Consider the following 26480-nt stretch of genomic DNA (forward strand, 5'->3'; position numbering starts at 1 on the left):
ATAAAAAACATGAAAATTTCATCACAAAAATTTTATTGCAAATCATTTCATCAAAAAAAAAAAAACCCTGGAAAATTTCAACCACTAAGAATTTTTTTCCCCACAAAATGCTGATACAGTTTAAAAATCCCTTTTTAAAATCAAATCTTTTCAGCCCTCGCTAATAGTATTTGTTTCTTTTTTTTAAGAAATTTCACACTTTGGAGAAGAAAGAGCAGACATTTCTCAGACAGGTTGATTAAAAAAAAAAAGTAAATAGCAGCTCTCTGACATCATTCTAACATTCCAACCCACTAAGCGAGTCCCACAAATGGGCGAGATTCATTTATTTATTACAGCTGTTGTGTTTTCTCATGTGGATCTCTCTCCTCCTGATCCATAGTGCATTGAGCTGAAAGCCCATGCTGGTCCGCGGGTATAGTTCATAAAGTCATGTGTGTGTAAAAGCCAAAAACAGGGCGCTTGTTTCCACGCACTGCAGCGAGCAATGATGCAGTTTGAACATGTTCCCCAAAGTTTGTACACAAAGCTGACCCCTGGCTGGAGACAGAGACACCTCTTTGTTTCCATAGAGCTGTGACTCCATCCTTCTCTGAGCAGCTGTCACATTCCCATCACCTTTGGACTCCATCATCCCATTTGGTTCTCACAAAGCCTGGTGATGTCTGAACCTGGGGATATTCTGAACCAAAGGAGCTCTCAGCCACACCTGTAGCTGTTTCCATCGCTTCACTGCAATGCAGCAGACATTCTAGGCTTCAGAATGACACCGTAACAGTCCTGGAAGATGTGTGTTGATTTGTGTAGGTGGCAAAGGAGGTGGGTGTGCTGCAGTGGGGGCCTATGCTTGTTTGGCATTATTACAGTTGTGGTGATTTGTGTCTAGATAGGTTGTCCTGGGACATTTGTGTGGGTAGCAAATTGAGAGGCTTGTGCTGCAGGGAGGAGCTTTGTGCATTTCCAGTGATTGTGTGCACTGGTTGTGGTGTGGATTTTTAAAGAACTGTAGCAATTAAGACAAGTAATCAAACATCTGTGCAGTCTCCCTCATACAACCAATTAAATCACTGCATCCAAATTAGCTGCAAAGCCAGGGTGGTGATTGGTTGAGTTACTTCTGGTATCCTAAAGATCTAGGACTCTTGACATAGCATAGATACATCCATGAAACGGCACAGCACTCGTGTAGTCAAAACGGCCGAGAATTTAAAAATTAGATGGTAACAGACCGTGAATCTCAGCGATGACTCAACCCACTGATATTCTGCGCAGAAAAAGCTCTCAACCATGCTTGTAGCTGCCTCACACTGACTGTACGATGTGGAATCGTATTCTGTAGGAAATACAGCTGGGGAATTCTGTACACACGTGTGTACAGTGAGAGACATGCCCCAGCTCTAACTGAGAGGGACTTTTAAAGCACAGAATGTGTTTGGTGAGATGGAAATTTGAAAAACTGGACATTTTCTGCTAGAGGCTCAGTGCCAAGCCAATGGGAGACATGGGCCTGCGAGGTTGCTAATACGACACAAACATAGTTCTGGGGACTGGGGAGTTATTTCCTGCTGTTTATTTGCTTTCCAATGTAGCCCCTGCATCCCCCAGTGGCAGCTACCATCTCTCTCCCATTTTCCTTCCACTCTATTTTTATCAAGTCCCAAAAGAGCTTCCTGCTTCCCATGCCTGATCTCAAGACAAGGCATGTGGCAGAATGCCTGATTGGAGCTGGTGGGACAAGCCAATTTTAAGATGTCTCATCCACCCAGTCTAGCCCACCTATACCTCCTCCACCCACTACTTTTACATCTTTAGGGCTTTATCTTGCCAACGAGCATCACAATATCCGAGCACCTTCCACGGAAAAGTGGTAGCAATTGTGGAGGCCCAACTGGCCTCTCCCCCTTGGTTTCCATGTATAATCCTGTGGCATTACACCCCATATTCATATTAGTAAAATTACGATGTGAGTATGGCATAATTATGATGTATTTTGTGCATGAGAAGGCATGTCAGATCTCACTGGAAAGGTTATGAGTTACTGAATGATTATCATATTTGTATGCATGTATTGTTTTTGTATCTGAAGTTCAGAAGACTGTCTATGCATCTATTACAAATGTGTTTACACCTGGGGAACACTCACTAGACAGCATGCAATCAGTCTAGATGGCTGGCTGAAAAGGGCCATTAGGAAGAACAATAGGTCTTAGAAGATGCTAATCTCTCATCAGGGATCCTTCCTAGGGACACTGCAAACAGCCTTGGAGGTATGGCTGCAGGGTCAGGTGATCAAGTCACCTGATACTGGACTCCATGATAATATTAGTATTTTTTCCACTGACTGGGGGTGGGAATCACATGGGAAGACAAAAGTTTTCCTGCCATATGTAAACCCTGTTTAAGGCACAGGAGGGACATAATCATGGTTAGTTCTTCACTGAATCCCCACCCAAGATAACTGCTCTAAACATCTAAGAAACAAAGACTGAAAGAGGGGAGAAGGACAGAGCCCAGCCTGGAAGGTTGTCTAGCCTGTGAATGAAGTATCTGAAGTTTTAAGCTGCAGGCAAGTACAGCTGGCCTTCAAGAATCTCTACAATCTGCCTAAAACAACATTTAGGGTGAGAAATTACTACTTGTAACCAGATTCTTTAGTATTTTAAGTTTAGATTGCGTGTTTGTTTCATTTGCTGAGTAGTCTGCTTTGATCCGTTTGCTATCCCTTATAATCCCTTAAAATCCATCTTTTGTAGTTAATAAACTTGTTTTGTTTTGTCTAAAACCAGTGTGTGGGCAAATTATAACTTAGGGCAGTTTGGACTCCAAATCTTGATGCTATCTTTAGGAACCTCACATTATTTTAGCTTGTTCAGCTACAAATCAAGTCGTGACTCGGGGACAGCTTTGTGTCTGATTGTGTGTTTCAGTTGCACGCATTTGGAATGTGGTCTTTGGTGCCTCTAAGGTGGTTGATCACATGGCATTTGTCAGGTTTCCTCCCCTTTTCTGCTTCCCTAATCCCATTTTAGTCTTATTTATTAGGTAGACTCGGGAAGTTTCAAATGGACTATTTGCAAATTATAAACCACACTTAAAAAAAACCCCTTGCAAATAAATCCACTGCTTTATTTTTCCAGTATCACAGTTTCAATAAGCGAAACAGACCAGATTCCTTCCATGACATTACCCACCCCTTCTCAATCTCTCTGGACACAATAATCGCATTAAAATATAAACCAATATTTTGCTACTTCTATTAAGTTGGAAGAACATAATCATTGATATTATAAGTGAAGCACCAAAAGAAGCCAAGGATGGAATGAACTGGAATGTGAAATCTCACACCTTCCAGCTCTTACAGAAGCAACAAAAAAGGGGACACTAGACAAGGAAAATGTACTTCGCAAGCCTTTTGACTCACATCAAGAAAACTAATTAAGTTCAATAGCCTTATGAATCCGTGGAGAAGAACACAGATGGATGCAGGTGGATAACAAAAGACTATGGTTTATTGAACAAGAAGGACAAGGTGATATTCTCTTTACATTCAATGAGTTCAGGAAAAAGAAGCAAAACATGCTAGACACACAAAGGTGATACTTTGGTTAAATATCATTCAGAAGTTCTATGTTAAACCTGATAAAACCATAGGACGAACAGTCAAAAAATAACAGGGTTGCATAGATGGATTATTGTCAGTGTACAATTTACATTTCTGGGTTAGCTGTTGGAACACAGGGTGCATCTGCAGCTCTGAGGGAGTTAGCCACTCGACTAATTAATTTGACTCTCTGGCTAATCTCCTTGCCCCAGGCTGAACGTTTACCCTGAAGAGCTACATTAGTTACTTCTCTGAGGTGGTTAGCTGTATTGCAGTGCATAAACACAGGTGGAGACACAGCAGAATCTACTTCAAGAGAACACTGATACAGTGAAACTGTTTATTGGGACAAAGACAGTACTGTAGTTAAGGGGGCAGTGTTTGTCTCCACCACTGCCCTTTGCTGGATAGAGTCTGAACTGTGTCTCATTATAGGCCCCGTGCTGCTAATTGGCAATGGAGAGACATGTCTAGCTCAAGAGGCAGGACCCTGTGCTTTCAGCGCAGGAGGTGCTGAGTTCTAGGCTTGCTGTAGCCATTGTATGCAGCATAGTGGAATTATTAGAACCACAAAGTTTGTTACAGCATCATCTTAAAAAATAAACTGTGCAACTGCTACTGATAGTGATTAAAAATATCTTCTCAACAGAAGCAACCAGCTATTGAGGGACATATACAGCTCCAAGCTGCACTGCCGAACCTCCCATCATAATCAGTGCTGCCCCATAAATGTCTCCCAAACCAACAAAAGGAAGGGAAGTCAAGAGAGCTTTGGAACTCGGGAGACGAAGGGCCAAGAACTGTCCCCTGCACTGACAGATGGGCCAAATTCAACTGCAGAATCTGGAAAATGATGGGGCAAATGCAAATTCAGATGTTGTTCCCTGGTGCTGCAGGATCCCTTCCATAACAACTCCGCTTGGATCAAGCTTCCCAGGGGGGCAAGGCCCGTGGGACAACCCAGATCCCACTTCCACCTAGGCATCAGTATTGTGCCTATCTCAGCACAGCCACTCTGGCTCTGCGAGGCTCCCAGCACTGACAATCTGCTTAGGGCGGCAGATGCCCGAGAGGATATGCTGCACAAGAAGGCCACTTTTGATTATTTTACTGATTGGCCATGCTGGGTTACAAGAGCACAAGGGAGGCTGGGGATTCTGCAGCCTTAAAATAAAAGCATTGTATCTGCACTGCCTCCAAAACGTTCCCACTCGCGGAAATCAATCTGCAATCCACAGTTAGCTTGCACACAGGCTAATATTAATCAAAAATTAAATCCCGAATAAAAAAAACCACATACGTACATACATCAATCCAGTGTGGTTAAGTTGAATGAATACCCTATGCTGGAACAGCTGGTCTGATTTGGCACAAAATAAAAATCACAAAAGTTGACTATAAAACAATCCATTTTCTTCCTGTATTAAAGATGAATTGTCTCAATTCCCATCTTAAAAGGCCTGCCTTGCTGCAATATAAAAATACTGTACATACAAGATCCCTTTGTAGAGCTAAGCACATTTCAGCTGTTGTAGATTCTACCCTCCCTCCCCATGAGGGAAGTCAAATGATAAAAAATAACCTACCAGTTAAAAAACGTGTTTTTTTTCCACAACAGTAACCAGAAAGTCCTTTAAAAGCCATGAGGTTAACTTGCTGCCTCTGTCTCCCATTGGCATCCTCCATTCTCCTCATTGTACAGTACATGTCTTAAAATGGCAGGCTGGATTTATTTTATAGCACGCTGACTCTGATCAGAATGGCTACGGCGTCGACTACCCTGGGATTAAGGCACGATCACTCAGTTGGCCTACTCTTGCTCCTCAAAGATCGCTACAACTCTTGTGCTTTGGACGGAAGACCAAGTGGTGGCGAGAACTCAACCAAGACCAGGTATGGAAAATCCGTTTGCTTCCCGCTCTTGTTGCACGAAGTGAGCTGCACACATCAAAGCTTCAGGAGGCATTAGTGATGTGTGCCTGCCAGCTAAGGAGACTCGGGAAGCAACTGCCATGGACTTTCCGTTGCTGGTCATAAAGCACACAGGCAGAAATGCAGCAGAGGCGGGAATGACACGGCAGGTTTTATTCCGGCCTTTTGCTGTCTACGTTTTAATTTAGAGCAAGGTAATAGGCCAAGCTACTTAAACGGAGGCAACAGAAAGGTTGGTTCCCTGGCTTTCCAGCAGGGAAAGAGCACGTAGCCCTGGTTGGGTCGTATTAGAATCATCACTGACACCAACCAGCCAGCCGGAGCTTTTGCTCTAAGGGCCAATGTTATGTCTGGCAAAAGCAGCGGCCACTCAACTGACAGCAGCAAAGTCATTCATGGCTGCTTAGGCCTGTGCTGAATCAGGTCCTTGATCTTCCACCTATTGACGACCTGATCCTTGCTCAACAGATACCTATGGACTTCAACAGGAGCAGGGCTGGGTCCTTAGGGCCTGGTCCAGTTCTCATTCAAGTCAACGGGAGCTTTGCCATCTAAGCATGTTACATCCCATTGAATTCAATGGGACCTGAGCACCCTTCTTGAATAGGGATGCTTTCCAGAATCGGGCCCAGAAACAGGGGCCGGATCAGGCCCTTAAAGACTTTACTAATGGGGATAAGATGGAAACGGCAGCCTCTAGTCGGGGCCCGGGAGGGGAAAATCATAATTAGCTGCCAAACCCCAATAGCAGCTGAGCTCCAGGGGTCGGATTCTCCCCGCCTTGTGACATCACTTATACTTGCACAAAGCCACTGTAAAATGCAGCCATATTCTGATCTGGCAACTTTTTATACCTCCTGGATGACCCGAGGGGCAGGACATGGTCTTGGACCATTCGAGAATTGTCAGCACAGAAACCACCTCCAGCCCCCGTTCCATTTCACAACACAGACAGGCTGGGGGAATGCAGGGAAAGAGAAAAGAAGTGGCATTCTCGGCAGCAGAAACGTTGACTGTTCCATGAAATATAAAAATAAACATTTCTAACATAAAAACCTTGCAAATGGCACCAGCACATTTGCCAAAATTGTCAAATAAAAAAATTCATTGTGCATCTTGGATTGTTTCCTCTAAAACTCCGTTAACACTTCTGACGAGACGGATGTGGGGCAACTGAAAGGGCAGGCGACAAGGGCAGTCAAATCTAGCCACAGGCTGGGCAGTTTCCTGAGAAGAGGAAGGGAGAGCTTCCGAGTCCCCTGGCGAGAGGCAAAGGGGAAAGCAGGCACACTCCTGTGCAGACTGAGTCCATTCAACAGCAGGGGATACCAGCAATGCAGAAAACCCTCAAGTTATTTCTAACTCACCTAAGCCTTCTTTTCATTCAGAACACAAGGAGTGTGGCCTGATACACAGAGCACTGGACTGGGACTCAGGAGACTGGGTTCTAGTTCCCGCTCAGCCACAGGCCGATTGGGTGACCTTAGGCAAGTCACCTCGCCTCTCTTTGCCTCAGTTTCCCCATCTGTAAAATGATTTGTAAACTGCTTTGAGATCTACTGATGAAAGGCGCTGCATGGGGGCCATTGTTGTTATAACACAGGGTAACTAATCGGAGGTAAAATCCTCGTGAAGACCAGGCAATTTGTAGTTGACATATGAGTTAGAAGGTCAGGCTAAAGTAGGCTGCTCCATAGCCTTTAACTCGACCTGCTAGCTCGTGGACAGCTCCCAACTGCCCTGTCTTCGCTAGGACTTACCTTAGCCGGAGTTAAGAACACACCTTTTTTCCCCCTAGCAAAGACGTGGCCTTGGGGCCGGATTGGGGCCCATCCTGCAGACAGCTACAAAGGAGCAGAGAGGGCAGAAGCATTCCTTACTCCCTTGTGCCAGCACAGTGCACCATCGCTTCATGCAAGCAGGGTCTGGAGAGCCATTGTGTTCCCTACCTTTCCGTGCACCCAGCAGCATCGTGACCCTGGGAGGTCAGGGAACCAGGCGATGCACCCAGGGCAGACTCGGTGCAGTTTACTGCCTCTCTGGGGTAGCAGCCATTCAGGGGGTTTCCCGCCCAGGCTGCTTATCAATGCACTGCCACTGACCTGTGGACTGGCCACCTAGCCCTTATTGGCTGGATAGGCTAAAGAACTTACTATACATCTATGGTCACCTTTGCAATTCAAATGTATTTGCACAGAGACTGACAAAAACGCTGACGTTGAAAGAACTGGGAGGCAGTTCGGGAGGTACTCGTCTCCCACGTGGTGGGGGCAGGGACACAAGGATCAGTACAGGAGAGAACCTAGGTGGGTATCTTCGACTGAGAGAGGATTCCTGCACTCTGGGAAGTGATTAAGTCATCCTCACATGGCATCTTACACAGAGACTGGGTGCTCTTCTAGAAAATACACCCTGGTTCAGCCACAAGTTATTGGGCTCAATGGTGAAAGAATACTAATGTCCCTCATTTTTACTGGGTGAGGTTCTCTGACCCGTGCCGTGCACAAAGTCACCCCAGATAATCAGAATGGTCCCTTTTGGTCCTATGGTCCATGAATTTATATTCCCCTCCAGCTCCACCACTGACAGCTGCATCAAGAAATTGAAAACTTCTTTAAAACAATGCATACAAGATGGATAGCAAGAGCTGACGTTTTAGGCCTCTGAATAAGGGGCTATGACTCGGACATAGAAGCATGTTATGTGCATCACCCAAAGGGTGTTTCCTAAGAAGTGACAGCACAACAGAGACTTTGTAGACAGAACAGTTTTGTCTCCAAAGGGCGTGAAGTCCGAGCAGCCTGCTGGTAGATGTACGAAGACGGGTTCACCTTCATGCCAACTACCATGGAAAATCTCAGTTGCTCTGTGTTGATTTAGCTCCGTTTCCTCACTCAGGAAGATATGCATTCCTGGTTACAACAGAAAGCTGCGTGTCATCTTAGTCATGTTAATCTCCATCCTATTGCTTGATTTCTGCATTGCCATAATCCACCTCACATCTTGGACTCCCCCCCACCCCCCCCCCCCAATTACTCCCTCTCTCTTGCTCTCTCTCTCTGAAAAAAGATCAAGCCACTAATTGTCAAAGATGCAGCTGTAGCTAAAAGGGATTCCGAGGGCTGTAAAAGTGTTGCCAGATCAGCTAGCTGGGTACAGCTGGCCAGCTACACCGTGGCTAGATTTTACTGTACTACTAAAGTGATCACAACCAACCGGGAAACCAGGATGGACAGACACTACTTATTGACATGACATTTAAAGAGGAAGAAGTCCTGAGGATGGAACTCGAGTTGGGTAAAAGAAATGAGAAGCTCTCCTGGGAATTCCAGTAACGTTTGCTACAGAAGAGAGTCAGTATCAATGCAAAGTCCAGCTTTTTACTGCTTGTAATGGAAACCTATAAAACAAAAAGGGAAAAATCAGTTAGCACAGAGCAGTTCTCAAACTGGGGGGGGGGGCATGACCGCTCAGGGGGTCACAAGGTTATAACGTGAGGTTTGAGAGCTGTCAGCCTCCACCCCAAGCCCCGCTTCACCTCCAGCATTTATAATAGTGTTAAATATGAAAAAAAAATTGGTTTTTAATTTGTAAGGGGGGGTTCACACTCAGAGGCTTGCTGTGTGAAAGGGGTCAGCAATAGAAACATTTGAAAACCACTGGCATATAGCACAGTGAGGATGACTGGATCTAAAGCTTTCTTCTAGTTCTTAGCAGCCCTGAGGCTGGTTTAACTGTCTGAGTGTTGGTGCATTCAAAAATTCGGACGTGGGGAAGGTGTACTATTAGGGCCAGTAAAAGGTTCAGGAAACACCTGGATAGGTCCACGGAAAAGACAAACCCTTCAATTGCTCTCATTCTGTGAATGGCCCCCTATGGCCCACCAGTGAGACTGGCACTAGGTGCTGATTCAGCATCTAATAACCTATACAAAGTGCTCCCAACATCTCCCCTCCCTTCCACGTAAGCTAGCCCCACCCCTTCCTCTCCAGCTATGGAAGCTGGAGAATGAAGGGACCCCAGCCTGAAGCGACTGCAGAAAGCACCGTGCTTAGATGCGCTAGTGAGGAGGGCTATGGAAAAACCACAGACAGGTCGATGCATGTGGCAAGTCTAGCACTCTGCAGGAAAGCCTCAGCCTTGTCATCCACCAGCCAGACAGCTCTTTGAAGGTTTCCTAGCGTGTAGGACTGTTCTGTGTAGCAGGATGAGTCAGCTGAAGCTCATTGCTTTGCTGCCTTCACACCATTCCCACTCATCCTGCGCCTTGAGCTAGTCACGCGTGAAAATGAAACTGTCAAACCCTCCGATTCTTGTTCTTTATTGTGTGTTCTCAAGAGGCATAATTTAGCTCTTAGATGTAAGCTCTTTGGGGCAGGGACTTGAGAACAGACGGTTTATGGAGCAGGATCATGTGTCTGTAGGGTGTGATGTGATATTCTCTCTATCCACACACAGCAGCCACCAGAAAGTACTGTTTTTCAGGCTGATTATTTGAACTGAGTCACCGATGTGAACGACGTGCTGAAGCCGTTATGCGCCGCTCCTCTTACCTTTTGGAGAAGACTCAGGTTTAGAAAACTGACGCACGGTGCTAGGCTGGCTTGTATAACCACGACTGTGATCAAAGTCGTCCAGTTCTGTGACTGGAGGCGGCGGTGGCCTGCCAAGAACAGAAGGGAAACAAAGTCAGGAAAAAAATTACAACAGTGAAGCACCCAAAATAATCCCCTGGAGCACATCCTGCATGTTGGCAGCAAAGGCGTCTGTGCCGTTTGCTCTTCTGGGCTGAACTTCTATTCACAGATTCCAAGGCCAGAAAGGACCATTGTGATCATCCATCTGAGCTTCTGCATAGTCCAAGCCAGAGACCTGCCCCAGGGCTTTTAGAAAAGCATCCAGTCCTGATTTAAAAATTGCTAGTGATGGAGAATCCACCACAACCCTTGGTAAGTTGTTTCCAATGGTTAATTACTGCAGTTGTTAAGTTATGCATTATTTCCAGCCTTTAAGGCTTTTAAATAGTCTCCTTTTAACAGATGTGGTCAGAATTTATTGAATGAAAAATTGTGCCATCTTAAAAATAGGCCTTTTCTCACAAACATTTCTCAGTGTTCTCCAAATATGTTGCATTTATTTAACTGAAAATTTTCATTGGATAATGGTTTCAATGTGTTTTCAGTAAGCGAAACATTTCAATTGGGAAATCTGATAAAAACATACAGTGATAAATTCTGTAGTGAAAATAGGTACATTCTGAACCTTGCAAAGTGAGAACAGTTCTGAAATTCTAATATTTGTATTGATTCCTCCCCCCCAACCAGCTCTATCTTTTATTCATTACAAAAAAAAAAAATGAAGATGTATTAGTCTCGTCCCAGTAACAGGGCTTAAACCCACCAAATTCGACACCAACGTTTGGCCCCGCCTTGCAGGCGCTGTATCAGGGCGTGGGAAGGTTGTAATATGCCCCCAACCACTCAAGCGCAATGTGGCGAATCAGTAAGATTCACCCAGTTGCAATGGATTCCCGTACTCAGGCAGCTGTCTGACTTCAGTGTGTCTGAGTGAGTGAGAGAGAGGGGGGCAGTGCATGTGTCTCCGTTTATTAACGCTGCATAGAGACAACCGTGGTGTCCACTTGATTTCAGACATTGAAAAGCTGCTGCTCAAACTCCTGGAGATATTTAACCCACTCAGAGCCGCCTGGCCACTTATCAAGTGCCGCTGCCCAAGCTCAGCTATCTTTGCCATTGTAGGATGGGGACCCTTCAGTGGCAAAATGCCATGGACCCATAAAAGCAAACACCAAACCTCCCGGAGCACCTCACCGGCCCCTGCACCTTCCATCCCTGTTCAGCGTTCAAGCCCCTGCACATCCCCGCCTCCAGTCATCTCCCAGGATTTGCTCACGGAGATTCAACCCTTTGATTGTTTCCTTGGCCGATTTGCCCAGTTTTACAGAGCGGGCGTGCAGCTCACCGGGCAGGTTTGTCACTCTTGAGTCTCTGAGGTTCAAGCCTCTCTCTTGACCTTGGACGCGCGGCTTCACTTGCGTCACGCTGAAGGGGAGAAGAGAAGAAGGCAGGTCACTGGGGAGCCATAGACTTTCCTTACAAAACATGGGCCAGATTGTCCAAAGTAGCCACTTGCGACTGCACAAAAGAAGCCGTGACCACATACACCCATTCAGCAGGGAGCAAACCTGGGAACTCCCAAACCAGAACCACCGGCATCTTGAGCCAAGCTCCTTTTGCTGTCAATACAAGGCAGGTTGTTACGTTGTTGGGGCCCGTTACTAGCAGTGCACACAACTATATGCATTAAGCCAGAGTATGACGCACACTGATCCATTGTGCACAGTGGGCCAGAGATCTAGCTGACAGTTTGCATGTGTAAATACATGTCATTTGCACAGGCACATTGGGTCAGGCATATGCAAAGGAGTGTCTGCAACAGCGCAAGCCCAACTCTGAAAATCTGGCCAGACAGCTGACAGGCTGACCTAGCTCAGTGGCAGACATGGGCAGAGGTAAACGCACCCAAGACTCACGCTACGCCGTTTTTAGTCTCTACCGAACCTGGAGCTACACTACTTCCTATCACCTCCCAGCCCGCCCTTTGCAGAGGTACTTCAAAAGAGGCGTCAGTCCCCTGGTTATGCGACTGTTTCTTTAGTTGTTCTTCCCTCAGAATGGCCAAAAATGGAACAGGTCTATGTTGTGTCTAATCTATCTCCTGTATCTGGCAGTGGCCAGGACTGACTGTTGCAGAAGGAGATGTCAAATGCCTGTGACTTTTCAAAGTGCAGGCCACATTTTCATACAGCAACAGTTTCACGGCCACCTCCCCCCCACGTGAGAGTCATATTACCCATCCCCGTGGCAACTACAGCAAATGCGTAGGTGGAGAAACAACGCTAGGAAAAGTGCTTAATGACTTTTCCACTGTCTTTAAAGCAATTTGGCAGCTGGAAATAAAGGAGGAGCCAGCACCATGCGACTAGTTACCTCTCCACGAACTGCTGGTGGTTCACAGGCCAGTGGGGGAACCTCGGCCACAACACACACCTTGTCCAATACTTGCACCAAAGGGGGAGCATCCCTTGGACTTCAGCAGAAGATCAGTTTCTGCCAGACAGCTCGGAAATTCACCAGTTATAATTCCTCTCCTGCCTAGTCTAACTGCAACCCCCCCTCCTGTTCATTGAAATGGCCTCTTCTGAAACGCACGCAGGGAACATCTACGCTGCACTTTCAGACCCGCAGCTGCAAGTCTCAGAGCCCAGGTCTGGACTCGGGCTTGCGCTAAAAGCAGCAGTGTAGACGTTACAGCTCAGGCGCTGAAGCACAGACCTACCCTAAGCTGTTTGTTCTTAAAGGGCTGCGCATGCTGCATGCCTGGCACTGCTACCGCATCTCCCCACCCAAAACCGAGTCACAAATCTGACCCAGCTGAACTCCACGTTGGGCATGCAATCGGCAGAGCACAAGGCCACATAACTCCACTCTACTGCCAGCTTCCCGGAGGTTCACCGCAGGAGAGGACGGACTAATTCACGGACAGCAGTGCTTTGTTGCCGCTGTACGTGCTAGTGGAAATCTGCAGGTTTCAGACACGATCTGCAGAATTTCTTCAGGGGCTTGGGGCCAAGATGAGATGCCGAAAACCCACAACGTGAGAGGGCTTAAACAGGTGCAGCGGGTCATGGTGCTCAGCACCTTTCAGGATCAAGCCCTTTAACATTTTCCACTCTAGTTACTCTCCTGTTTTAACCCTCCAAGTGCTGGCATCTACAGCCCCTCTTGCACTCTGGATTGACACCACCTCTATCTACCCCACTTCACCTATGCCTCAGCTACCCCACCTGGAAAATGGGAACAAAACCACTGGCTCTGTAGGGGTGTTCTGAGGCCAAGCGTACCTTCCAGTCCTGGTCCTGCCTTTTCTTTTCCAGAGAGGACTTCTCTCGGTCCTTCGTTTTCTTATAAGCCTTCTTTTCCTCCGCCATCAACAGGCGAGCTATCTCCTAACAGAACAAATACAAGCCCCATGTAAGACAGCTCTGGCTTTATTTTGATTTCAAGCGAATCGAATGCTTTCCCACTGCGTTTTACAATTACCGCTGCTATCAGAGGAGCTAGGGATGGTGCTTTTTCCCCCACTTGCCATCACAGGCGCTTTGAGCTCCCATCTGGCTGGCTGCAGAATGAGATAGCTGCAAAGCCCCTGGGTTTGCAATTCACTGTACATCTTACTAGCTGTCCTCACCATGGCCAGATTGAGCGGGAAGCTGGACCAAACGGCCAAACCTGCTCTTCGATTCCATTGGCTTTATGGGCAAGCCAAGGTGCAAAGCGTCGGCAAAGTTAACAACAAGTGAAGGGTGGACTCCCGACCCCACTGATGTCAATGGCAAAGGTTCCATGGACTTCGAGGGGAGCTGGGACTTCACCCGAAGCCCTTGCCCAGAGAAGAGGTGACACTGCGGTGATGGGGCAGATTATACACTGCCTGCATCACCCATCGCTGTTTGTTTCTGATTTGGGGGCAGGCCAGTCTGGATCGGGACACCCCCTTTCTTCCCTCCCCCTCCCCAAAGGTGGGGCTTCTCTGACCGCCCCCTCAGGGTTACTAGAGTCACTCGTATGTGGCCACCATCAGGAGCTGGCAATGGAGGAAAAGGCTGGGCTGCAATCAGGAAATGCAATTTACTGCCCGGAAGTCTCAAGAAAGTGAAAAGAGGTGACAGGCCGACAGAGCCCTGCAAGGATGGAGGACGGGGGGAAGTGCCAGAGGGGAGACCTGAGGCAGACAGACATTTCTCATGGACCACGATTCGCAGCCGTTTGGTTCAAATGATTAAACTCTTAGCGGGACAGGGGCTCACCTCATCCTGGGCTACTTGCGCTGCCCTCTTATCAACCTGGTTGGCCTAGAAAAAGAAAAGCAGGACCTGAGAGACATTGAGCCAATCCAACAATAGCAAAACCATGCTGCTCGGGGCTGCCTAGAATGACACTGTGCTCTGCTCCCTGAGCAGCTCAGCCCTCTCCGCGTTTGTCTCGCGAGCCAGGTTCAAGTGACCAGCTTGGTTTTTAAAGTCCTCCAGAGGTTTTGCTCTAGTCCTCTCCCACCCCCCCACCCCCCGCAGTCCTGCTCCCCGCCCCGTCCAATCCCAGTCTCCTGCACAGCTTTTCCCAGCATCAGCGAGAGAGACTCCTCCTCTGCACCCTCCATCTTCCCATGCTGCCCTTCTTGCTTTTATCTGTCTACCTCCTCAGCCCTGTTGCTGATCACCCCTGGGCTCTCCGCCCCGCCTGTGCCACCGAGGGTGGGTCTGCCCTGGTCATCCCCAGAGCACTGGGCAGAGTCTGTGAAAGACTGAGGGTATGTGAAAGAAACGATACAAAGTCAAGTTGCATTTACTGAAAACTGTGCGAGGTCACTGTTCCAATGCATGGAATAGGACCCAAAGCATTTAGGGACAGGTTTTTAAAGGTATTAAACACCTAACTCCCATCGCGCCTAAATACCTTTAAAAGTCTGGCCCCTTACACGACAGCTGCACATTAGCTCTCAACAGCAGCTGACACTGGCCAAGGGGTTAATTCCCCAGTCACTCGTTAGTTAATTGTTGCCATCTCTGCTCACCAGAAGCTCTTCCTCTTGCAGTTTCCTAGCGATCTCTGCATCATACAGCTCCAGGTCCCTACGGGCCACTCGGGGTTTGGCATGAACAGCTTCTTTTGTCCCCCTCGACTTCAATCCTGCAAAACCAGGAGGGAAATCAAATCCCTCAGCTCCCATGCAGCTCTGAATGGGACCACCCCCACCCCCACCCCACTGCAACAGGCTACTTTCCCAGCAGCCCAAACGGGCTCTGCTCAGAAGGTCCAGAGATCCACTACTGGAGACAGCGATGTAGGAAAAGCCTCTCTGAAATGCTGGGCTCTGCAAAACCAGCCTGGGACAGGCTCTCGTGAGATTTCTGGCCATTACTGCCCCTGATTGGTTCACAAATGCAGCAAGGACAGCCCTTCTTTGGGAGAGAGAATAATTAAACAAAGACTTCTGAAGCTCACACAAGGTTCAGTTCTTGTTCTGCGCAGAAAGTGGGGTCAAACCACCCCTCTTTTAGATGGTTTCCACAATGGGACATTTTTAGAGCCAGTCCAGATTCCCTTTGCACCAGGAGTTGGAGAGAGAGAGTTGGAGGAAGCTCAGGGGCTCTCCTCATTCCTTTCGGACCGGATACAAGGATGCTGCACTTAATCAATGAGAGCCCTATCTAGCCTGCATCTTCAGACACTCGGCTACAATACTCTGATCTCAGGATCATCCAGCGAGTGCCTCTCTCTGCATCGGAGATCATCTCTCTCTACCCTCAATTCAGCAATTACGATCTGCTCCAAAATTAAGCATCTCTACCTACCACCATAGTGCAGGCTCTTCCTACATGGATGGAAGGGATTTTCCTTCCACGTAGGTAATCCACCTCTCCAGGTGACAGTAGCTAGGTCAATGGAAGGATTCTTCCATTAACCCAGCCACATCTCCCCCCGGCGTTAGGTCAGTGTAGTTACAGCACTCAGGGTGTGAATTGTACAAACCCCTGAGCAATGGTGACCAATCAATCTAAATGTTAAGAGCAGACCAGGGCTTAGCCAGCCTTTCCCCCCCTCAGAATACAAAGAGAAACCTTTATTTCATAGTTTCCAAGGCCAGAAGGGATCACTGTGATCACCTAGTCTGACCTCCTCGATAACACCGGTCAGAGACCTGCCCCACAATAATTCGTAGAGCAGAGCTTTTAGGAAAAACACCCAATCTTGAGTTTAAAATGGTCAATGATGGAGAATCCACCACGACCCTTGTTAAGTAATTCAGCTGTTAATTACTTTGACTGTTAAAAATTTACACCTTATTTTCAGTCTGAATTTGTCTAGCTTTAACTTCTAGCCATTGGATGATGTTACCCCTGTCTCTGCTGGACTGACGAGCCTATCATCAAATATTTGTTCCCCATGTAGGTACTTACAGACTTACCAAGTTGCCCCTTAACCTTCTCTTTGTTAAGCTAAACAGACCGAATATAACCAGACAGTCGTAATTTCCATATTACTCCTGCCCACATGAAGTAGGAACCTCTGGCACAAAGCGCCAGCTATAATTCGGGCCCACAGGAAGAGGAGATGAGCTGCTACTTGTATTGCTTGGCTATTTTAATCATTGTGCAGTCACTAGACATCCAGTGGGATGCTTTGCCATGGTCTCCCAGAGGAATGACTGTGACCCTTATTGATACACACACCTTATTGCATTTCCAAAAACAAACTTCTGCAGGAGCTTCTCACAAGACTCACAACCCCCTGCACGGTGGATCATCTCCACCTTACGGAGAGGGAAGCTGTGGTGCAGATCAGTTAGGTGACTAGTGCAAGTGCCTACTAAGTCTGAAGCTAGACCCCAAGTCTCCAAACTCCTGGCTTTTTTCTTCAGCAACGAGACCATCGTCGCTGGTATCAGAGGCGTTAGAGTAGGTGTTTAAATTCTAATGGCACATTTGGATTTTTAAAGTGCACTTAATTTCTGTGCTCTACATGCATGTACAGCAGCACACCACAAAATGAACCAGGAAACACTTCTCTAGAAAAAACAAACAGAAATTCTCTCTCTTTGTCAAAAAGCTCAGAGCTTGCACAATAACGTCGTACCCCGTGGCTGCCATTCCAAAAACAAGAGCTCCTAACGGAGGTGGCCAGTAGCCACGGAGGACAGTGGGAACTGCTAGGTGTTGAACGCTTTTGAAAAGCTGTCTCCAAAGAGAGTGCACCCCTCACTTGAGGGGGGGCAGATTCTTCCCTCATTTACAACCCCAGTGAACGGAATAGGGTGGCAAGTGTGGCTGAGGGCAGAATCTGGCTCATTCAGCTTAGAGTTTGTGCCCCCGGCCTCCACTGTTTTTGTTCTGGTGCCAGGAGACCGCGGAGCTGGTAATCACCATTATTAGTAAAAGACTGTTTCCACCAGACAGCGGGAGTCGAGTTCATAGCAATTCCGTTTCACCCGCCCACTAGAAAGAGTCCGATATGAATAAGGAGGGTCTTAAGGAAGGGGGCCGTCCTGGTACAGAGAACAAGAGCCAAGACCATTTTCTGTCTCTCTAGGTACTTGGGCAGCTCCGAGCACCGTTGTGTCCAAAGAGTCGACGCAGAACTATCTTTATCACACTGGAGCAGTGGAGACCTGGGAACTTTCCATTGGCATTTCTAACACAAGCCTAGGAAACAAACTGGCCGTCTAGAGAGATGGGCCCAGACTCATATTCTAGACAGGGACCTGGAGAAGAACCAGGATGACCCGCTAAATCAGGCTCACACCCCGCATCCTTTGCCCAACCCCCTTTCTCGGTTACCTGGGTCTCGATGGCGGTCTCTGTCCTTTTCCCAGTTCTCAGCGAGGGGGGAGGGAGACGTTCTTGGCCCGTGTCCTGCTCTTTTATAATCGCTCTCCTCACCCCTCCTATCATCCTGCCTGTGCAATTCCTCTGCGTCACGGAGCCTCACTTCACAAGCCCCCCTGGGGGACAGGCGGTCTTGGCGGTGGGACTTGTGGTTTTCCGGGTTTGATAACCAGCTGCTGCTGTGGTCCCGAGCTGCCTCCAGATCAAGACTGGGAGGTCGCCTCGCTCCCTCCTTGCTCAGTGGCTTCCTGTCTCTCTGCTGCTGGCTTTTGCTGTTGCCCCAGGCTGCCTGGTCAGTCTCCAGGTCCAGTTTAAGAGCAGGAGGCCTCCGAGGCCTTTCCTGGCTCAATGGCCTTCTTTCTTTTTGCTCCCAGGTGGCACGTCCTACCTCTGTGCCCAGATCAAGGCTGGGAGGCCTCAGAGGCCTCTCCCGGCTAGTTGGTTTCCTTTCCCGCTGCTCCCAGCTGCTGCTGTGGTCCCAGGCCTTGTATTCAACTGGTCTGTCCAGGTCAAGGCTGGGAGGCCTGGATTTCTCACGGCTCAGTGGCTTCCTTTCCAAGCTGCTGCTGCGCTCCCAGGGTTCATAGTCAGCTGTCCTGTCCAGGTCAAGGCTGGGAGGTCTCCGAGGCCGCTCCCGGCTGGCTGGTTTCCGCCGCTCCCGGCTGGCTGGTTTCCGCCGCTCCCTGCTGCGTTGGTGGCCGTCTCTGGTCTTGCTCAGCGGAGGAGAGCGCCGAGACTCCTCGGCGGCGGGGTGCTCGCGTTCAGTGGCATTATCAGACAGAGCCAGGGAGGCTCTTTGGGGTTCTCTCTGCTCACGCACGTGCCTGTCACCACTCCGGGCTCTGCGGGGCCTCGAGTACTCAGAAACCTGCTCCCTGGAGCTACCCCTCAGGTGGTCTGAGCGATGAGGGATGGGACAAACAACGAAGCAGGTTAGTGACACACAAGTTAATGCCAGCGAATAGGGGCGAGCTCACGCAGCATGCGATGGTACAAGCATGACACGGGATTAGCAAAAAAGGCAGCTCCACATGGAAACAGGTAAGCTGGGCAGCACAGACATGCAGGGTCAGAACAGGAGCCTAAGGTACAGGTGGGCAGCTGAGAGTTACACAACACAGTGGGGACCTAAATAAGCAGCTAAACTCGGAGGCGTAAGTGGTGGACGAGGGACGGACGTGTTGCAGGTTTGGTTTGCTAAGCACCCAGCCATCTGGAGCCTCATCTAAAGCCCGAGTGCCTGAAAAAACAAGGCTGGACAACTCGAGAGATGGGGGGCAGGGGCTCTCGCTGCCACCTGGGCTCACAAAGAGCATGGGGCCAGCCCATTTCACCGTGTTTCCTCACTTCTGATTGCTCCTGGACCCAACCAGAACCAGGTTCGCAAAGGGCAGCTTAATGGAGAGGGGTGGAAGGGTGCGGGAGAGGAGAAACTTACTCAGGCCTCCAGCAATGTTTTGGTGTCAGTTCTGACGAGAGGCTCAGATCGGGTCTCAGGTCTTTCAAAACCTGTTTGCCCAGCCCTAGTTTTAGCCATAAGATTTCCGTAAAGGGTGGGGAGTGGGGGAGGGAGGAAGACCCCCACCATGTGTTTTCCTGGGGGAGGAATAAAGCTTCATTCTGTGAAATTAAGGCAGCTTGGAGACAGGCCAATTCTACCTTTTTATAAGCTCACCCATTACCATGGTATCTGAGCACCTTGCTCGAAAAGTAAACTGAGGCTAACAACCCTCCCTTCGGTGAATCAGAAAGAAGGAGCTCTGAGGGCCTTAGTTCCCTCATTAGAGAACTCAAGTCTAGACTAAGTATCACTGTGGAAATTTAAGGGCCAGATGGTGCTTGACAAAACTTACACACTGAGTTCAGAAAATGGTTCCTGACCTCAGCAGTGTAGTTTAAAAAAAAAAGCAAAAAAGAAAAAACACCACCCACATTCCCCTTGGCCGTTTAGCAGATTTCCTTCATCTGAGCTTTCCACGAAGCGGGTGGAAATCCTCTTTGGTTTTGCTTTCACAGTGATAACTAGATACAAATGTTTAACGATGGGGGAGTTAGACGTGTGCTGCCCACAATCTCTTGTTCGATTTAATTTCTAAGAAAAGTCACGGGGCAGAGTGAAGTGCTCCATGCAGCAGTACAGTGAAGCACTCAGCGTACATCCATGAAAAAGAATTCACACTAAGCTGAGATGACTGTAAGCAGGATTGCAGCCCAATGAAACAGCGAGGGACTTTCCTTCTCCATTGTAGACACAGTTTCATAATAGCTAAGAGAGACAAGGTGGGTGAGGTGATCTCTTTTGATGGGCCAACTTCTGTTGGTGAGAGAGAGACAAGCTTTCAAGCTATGCAGAGCTCTTCTTCAGGTCTGGGAAACGTACTCAGAGGGTGTGTCTACACTGCAATGAAACATCTGTGGCTGGCCCGGGTCAGCTGACTTGGGCTTCCAGGGCTTGGGCTGTGGGGCGGTAAAAGGGCTATGTAGATGTTCGGGCTTGGCTCTGGGATCCGAAGCCTGGGCTCCGGCCACCTATGCTGAATATCTACAAAGCAATTTCTAGCCCCATAGCCCAAACCACACCTGGGCCAGCCACGGCCATGCCCTGGGTTTTTTATTTCAGCGTAGACGTAACCAGTGTCTCACAGGTCAATACAAAGCCCAGGCTTGCCAGGGCTGATTAGGTCTGCTGTGAAAAGTGACAGCTGCATGTTTGGTAATATCACTTTTCACAACAGACGTACTAATGAGCACTAAACAAACTACAATGATTTGGACGTGTATATGTGCATATTTATTTGGTTTTCCTAAAGCTTAAATTAAGTATTTCAGGAAAAAGCGTGAGAGGGGCCACCAGCAAGAGTTGGTGGCCGCACTCTGAGGCCGCCAAATTTTTTTTCCTGAGAACCCCCTGCTCTAAGCCAACAGGAGAGAGCTCTGTTGGCTTAATAACTCCACCTCCGCGACAGGTAGTGCCTCTGTCGGCAGGAGAAGCTCTATGGTCTACATAGCGCTGTCCATGCTGGTGCTTGGGTCTGTGTAACTCATGTCGCTCAGGGGTGTGGATTATTCACACCCCCGGGTGTCGTAAATTATACCAAAGTAATCTGTAGCGTAGACATAGCCTGAGTACCTTTCCCAAACCTGGAGCAGATCTCGGTGTAAGCTCAAAAGCTCGTTCTCTCATCAACAGCAGTTGGTCCAATACAAAAATACCACTTCACCCACCTTGTCTCCAATATCCTGCAGCCAAATATGGCTACAGCATTGCATAGGATAGCGAAGCTCATTTTAAGGTGATTCTCTTGCACATTTTTTGTGTTCTGTTTTAAGGAAAACACAATTTAAAACTGTTATTATCCTTTGAAATGGGGAGCCAGTCCTGGGGATCAAAGCAACCGGGTCTCTTTAAATCATGCTGCTTAGAAAAATCTCTTAAAAGCTATAAGAAATGCAGCCTACTGCACACCACTCTTGCAATCAATCAATTTTTTCTCTCTCATTTTTATATATATATAAAACAAAAAAACAAGAGCTGAAAGGAAGAATATGGCAGTGTCTGTTAAATGGTGGGCTTTCCTGGACAATTTCAAATGGCAAGTGCTATCTGCAGATGATGGATAGCGGTTTAAAATAAAATGATCTGGATGATTTACTGAACAGTGATTAGAAACGAAAGGAAAGTCGGAAAGCCAGGAGTCAGTTTCTGCACAACACTGACAAATGCCTACAATCCAGCATCACCTATGATTAGTTTAATCTTGTCTGCACAGCTCAGGAAAAAAAAAAGAGCAAAAACAAGCCAACCAGCCACCTCTGACAGGGAGAAGGGAAGGACGGCATGAAATGCTGAAGCTCGGTTGGGAAAGGATTGTTCCTGTGTGGGTAACTCCACCATGCCAGACAACCTGAGCAGGAGATTTGGTGTCCGTGAATCTCAGGACAGTTAGCTTCCACCCAAACTGCAGTTACTGTGGTGCCCTGCCGTAGATGCAACATAAGCACTCTTGGGGTTGGTGCCTCTTTATTAAACAATAAGAGACAGAGTGAATAGGACAATATTTTCCAAGGCCCAGAATCTCTTTTGTATTTAATTTTTCCTTTTAAAAATAGGGATGGTTCTGAACTAGAATCTCAGATCCACACCCACTCTGAATACGGGGGAAGCTGGGATCCAGATCACAACACTTCGCAGATAGGACCCACATCAAGTGAGGATAATACAAACCAGTAAGGCTGGGTCCTTATCACCTTGCACTCAGGTACTTCACAGGTGCTAGAGCAACATGCTAGATGCTCTCAGTGCTTCTAGAGAATCCACTATGGTTAACTATCTAGTTGCTAAATGCAAGGAGAAAAAAGGCCACTACTACTGGCTGATTAAGGACCTTCTACTCTGCCCCTCCCATGGTTGGATCCTGTTTCTAGACTGTAGATCATGACAGGTGGAAGAAACTGGTGGGAGGGAAACGTCACCATGCCATTTTGCAGCCTCCCTTATGATCTCCTGCTCTCCAGGTGCATCACACATGGTGCTGCATATCTTCTTAGCATACAGGTTCAGAGAATCATAGATCTTTTCCATCTCTAACTTCTGCTGTGAAATCTAGCCAATCCTCCTACCCCAGCAAGAGCAAGATTATTCTCCTACAGCATGTCACCCACTGACTTGCGAAGTCGAATTCTAAAAGATTCCAGCAGGAGATCCGTCACCACTTTCATCGGGAGAACATTCTGTGTACGGTAGATCTCATCATTCTGACGTTTACATCTAGTTGCTGCTACACAGTTTGTGGTATGAACTTTCTGGCCATTCTAAAGTTTATTTCTGACTGAACTTTAGTTAAAAATTTTACTTGTGAGGGCAGATGAAATATTTAATAATCGGACACAGATCTTAAGGTCATAAATCAGAGGTCTGCTCTTCAACTGTGCAATTCCTGAATCAAAAAATGGCAAATCCTTTCCCAACACACATTTTCAGGAGGAAGAACGTCAGAAAGAACCACCACCAGCAAATAGAGCAATTTTCACGCTGTTCAATTATTAAACACCCCGATTCTCTCCTGACCTGGAGGGAGGTTGTGTTTGATCATAAAAGCAGGTCCAAGGAAAAAACAGCCCTGCAGATTACATCCTTTCCATGATTAACAGACCAGAGTGATAATCCTGGTGAAGATGTTCTTTGGAGACCCTCCTGTTTTTCAGTAAGTCATACCAGTTGAATATACTGGTTCTAATGCTGGATACATACCTGATAGGAATGTTTGAAAGGCCACTCCATAGAACAGATATTCATTACACACTTATACCGCTGTGGGTATTTCAGATGACCACACAAATAAAAAATGGAAACACTGTCCTTAAAATCGTAGTGTCTAAATTACCTTAAGCTTTCTTGTTAGTGCACTCCATGTTAATAAATTAGACACATAACCACAAGCGGGTTTTACACACAGACCGTCCCCACCCTACAACCCATTTTAAATGGAGCATTAAAATAAAAATGGGGACAAGAGCTTTACCTAATCGCCTGGTTCTAGCCTAGGGCCCAATAAGTCAATGACGAAACCCCAGCAGAGGTCACTGGGTCATTAAGCAGAGCAGAAGAAATGAACTTAACCCAAAATCCCAGCTCTCCCAGCAGGAGGTCAAACTGTCTAGCTCAGGATCACCGGTGCTACAGAGCGTGTGATCCTTGCGCTAGAGAGGAAAGGTTACCTCCGTTCTCTGGGTAGTAACTGTCCTCATGAGCGGCGTGTCCCTGGGGTTCAGGGTAGTGCTTTTTACTCTTCTTTTCTTCCTGCAGCTCCTTCTGCTGTAGGATGCGGGCAATGTCCTAGAGGTGGAGGAGAGACACAGTTAGGATATTTCCTGAGAGCACTGGAAATTCTCTCTCTCCTTCACTTATCATCACCAAGGAGACGCTAAGTTGTACCTGTACCAGCTGTGGACACTTCTCCTGCTATTAGGATGAACAGAATGCTGTAAGTCACAATCCTTCGCGTTTCTGAAGGCCCCCATCTAAAGATCCCAATGAACATCACAGACTGAATTCACCCTCCCAACATCCCAGGGATTAGTTCATTACCCTCAGTTTACACAAGGGAAGATGAAGGCACGGGGAGATCTAGCGACAACCTGACCCACACGCTGGCTGGTACACCCCACAGCTCTCTCTTACCAAAGGGAATGAATGAGGGGACTACACGGCTCTGTCTTCCTGTCCTTTGCTTTGGGGACAAGGGATCCTGCAGGACACCCTCTTCCCCATCATCCCCCGCAGTACACAAATACGCACGCAAGGAGCGAATCAGCATTGACCGTGCGATGGTGTTCTACTCCCCGCTGTAGTGTGACTATCTGAATGGGTTAATTTTAGCGACTGCCGGCAGTAAGTATTGAGGGCAGTTGTAGGTGCGCTGGCGGAGTGGTGAAGGCGTTCAGCTACAATCCTGGAGGCCGTGGGCTCGAGTCTCGCGCGTTCCGACACTGAAAGGCCACCTCCCATTACAAAATGGGCACCGGCTCCATGGGATTAGGGCAGCCAAAGGCGGCTGGACGTGACACTGGCCATGTCGCTCCCTTGTGGATAGTCAGCTGTGAAAGTGATGTGCCTTAACCGGTCAGCCTGATAAGCCATTGGCCCAGGGAGCTTTGACTGTTGTAAGTCTGAGCAGGAGTTCGAGTCCTATTCCCAGCTCTGATGCAAACTCCCTTGGTAGAGTCAGACAAGTCACTCGATTCTCACTTTTCCCATCCGTAAAAGGTAGCCCCACCTCCCTCACATTCAAATCAGCAGGTCTCCAGCCGTAAGCCACATACACATCTTGCAACTGCTCCTCAAATACCCAATGGAAGCAGAGCTTGAAATGTCTATAGGAGGATTGGAACTGCCACACTGGACCTGAGCTGCGGTCCAGCAATTCCATTATGCTGCTTCAACAGTGGCCACTGCCTGATGCTTCAGGGGCAGGTGCAAGAAACTCTGAAATAGTCATCATGGAGTAACCAGCCCAGAGATGAAGTTTCTTCCTAACCTGTTAGTTAGTGGATGCCTTATGCCTTGAAGCAGGAGGGTTTACACATCCAGTCAAAACACTTGTTTTTAAATCCTCATATCAATTATGTCTGGAGATCTTCTCAATAGCTATCTGAATGAACAATCCTTTTTTGAATCCTACACTAAGCTCTTGGCTCAGTATCTTCTTGTGGCAGTGAGTTCCACAGGTAAATTACGAATCGTGTAAACTACTATTTCTTATATTGGGTTTAAATTTGGTGCCTTTCCATTTCATTGAATCCCCTTTATTTTATATTATAAGAATGGCTCATTAGGAGCACCCGATTCACTTTCTCCATCTACTTTGGGTTGTATATACTTCCACCCATCGCCATAGTATCTGAGTGCCTTCCACCAAACAAACAAATATCAAGAGCAATACCAAAATCCCTATCTGACCCTTCTCCCTTTTCAGGGTCAAAGCTCTGCTTGGGTAGCTAGTTGAGTTCCCCCCCCCCCCACTTTCTCTTTTCTTTTTTTTTTTTTTGGTTTTGTTTTGTTTTTGGGAGGCGGGGTAGGGAATATTCCCATCCCTACAGCCTTCCTCATTTTATAGCCATTTGTCGTGCCCCCATCACTTTGGTTATGACCATGGCACCTCCCTCACTGGAGGTTTTTAAGAACAGGTTAGACAAACTCCTGTCAGGGATGGTTTAGATAATACTTAGTCCTGCCTCAGTGCAGGGGACTGGACTAGACTAGACGAGCTACTGAGGTCTCTTCCAGTCCCACGTTTCTATGATTGTATGCGGAAGGTGGGAGGTGCCCGTTCTGACGTTTGAAGGCGATCACATGCATCGTCCAGCCCTGAAAGCCAGAATCTCCAAAGCAAGGAAGGCGAGACTGAATTTTCAAGCTTCAGGCTTTCTGGATCCACAGCGAGGCTATTAAAAATAAAACCCTTTCTCATACCCACCCACACGTCAGTGCCAAGCACCTTCCTCTTTACCTCACTGCTTTTCCTCCCACTAGCATAGTTCTGGGTTGCATCACTGCCAAATGTGAATTGTTTATTAGCATCGGGGTTTCCAGAGTTAGGTACGAACTTGCTTCAAACTGGGTGTTAAATACAGGGACTGCGGTACGTCAAGCACAGAAATGCATCAATAGAACGGCCAAGGGCTGGCGGGAAAGAAACGGGAAAGGGATCTTCATAAGAAAGGAACAGTGCCTGGTGCAGAGGTGTTGCAGCCAGCGCTGTCAATGGAGCTCAGCAGGGTTTGCCACTTGCCTCATCGGTTTTCCTTCATGATGATTATTGGGAGGGCGAGCCTGTAGTGCTGCGAAGCAACCGGCTGCTTGGGGGCCTGTTCTTTGGGGGACCCTCATGTTCTGCAATTCCCAGGGCAGCCTGATTTGTGGCAGAGGGATCAGGGCTGGGAGAGGAAGAGGAAAGAGGAACTCAACACTAGATTCTGGCA

At 47.7% G+C, this 26480-nt stretch overlaps 1 protein-coding gene across 3 annotated transcripts in view; it reads right to left on the reverse strand.

The window, feature by feature from the left end:
- Positions 1-3487: 3487 nt before the first annotated feature.
- CCDC50 (coiled-coil domain containing 50) overlaps positions 3488-26480 on the reverse strand; it is a 56729-nt gene continuing 33736 nt past the window's right edge. For 2 of the 3 annotated variants that reach the window (XM_039488043.1, XM_039488042.1), the window contains 8 exons: positions 23718-23835; positions 17952-18896; positions 15188-15303; positions 14424-14468; positions 13458-13562; positions 11516-11595; positions 10087-10196; positions 3488-8933 (listed from right to left, as the gene is read on the reverse strand). In XM_039488043.1, coding sequence (XP_039343977.1) covers positions 8914-8933; positions 10087-10196; positions 11516-11595; positions 13458-13562; positions 14424-14468; positions 15188-15303; positions 17952-18896; positions 23718-23835 — 1539 coding nt within the window. In that variant the 3' untranslated portion in view covers positions 3488-8913. The remainder of the gene's footprint in view (positions 8934-10086; positions 10197-11515; positions 11596-13457; positions 13563-14423; positions 14469-15187; positions 15304-17951; positions 18897-23717; positions 23836-26480) is intronic. The other variant, XM_039488044.1, reaches the window with a different exon arrangement.

This window comes from Mauremys reevesii, linkage group 9, assembly GCF_016161935.1.
Source record: "Mauremys reevesii isolate NIE-2019 linkage group 9, ASM1616193v1, whole genome shotgun sequence".
Classification (NCBI taxonomy): domain Eukaryota; kingdom Metazoa; phylum Chordata; order Testudines; family Geoemydidae; genus Mauremys; species Mauremys reevesii.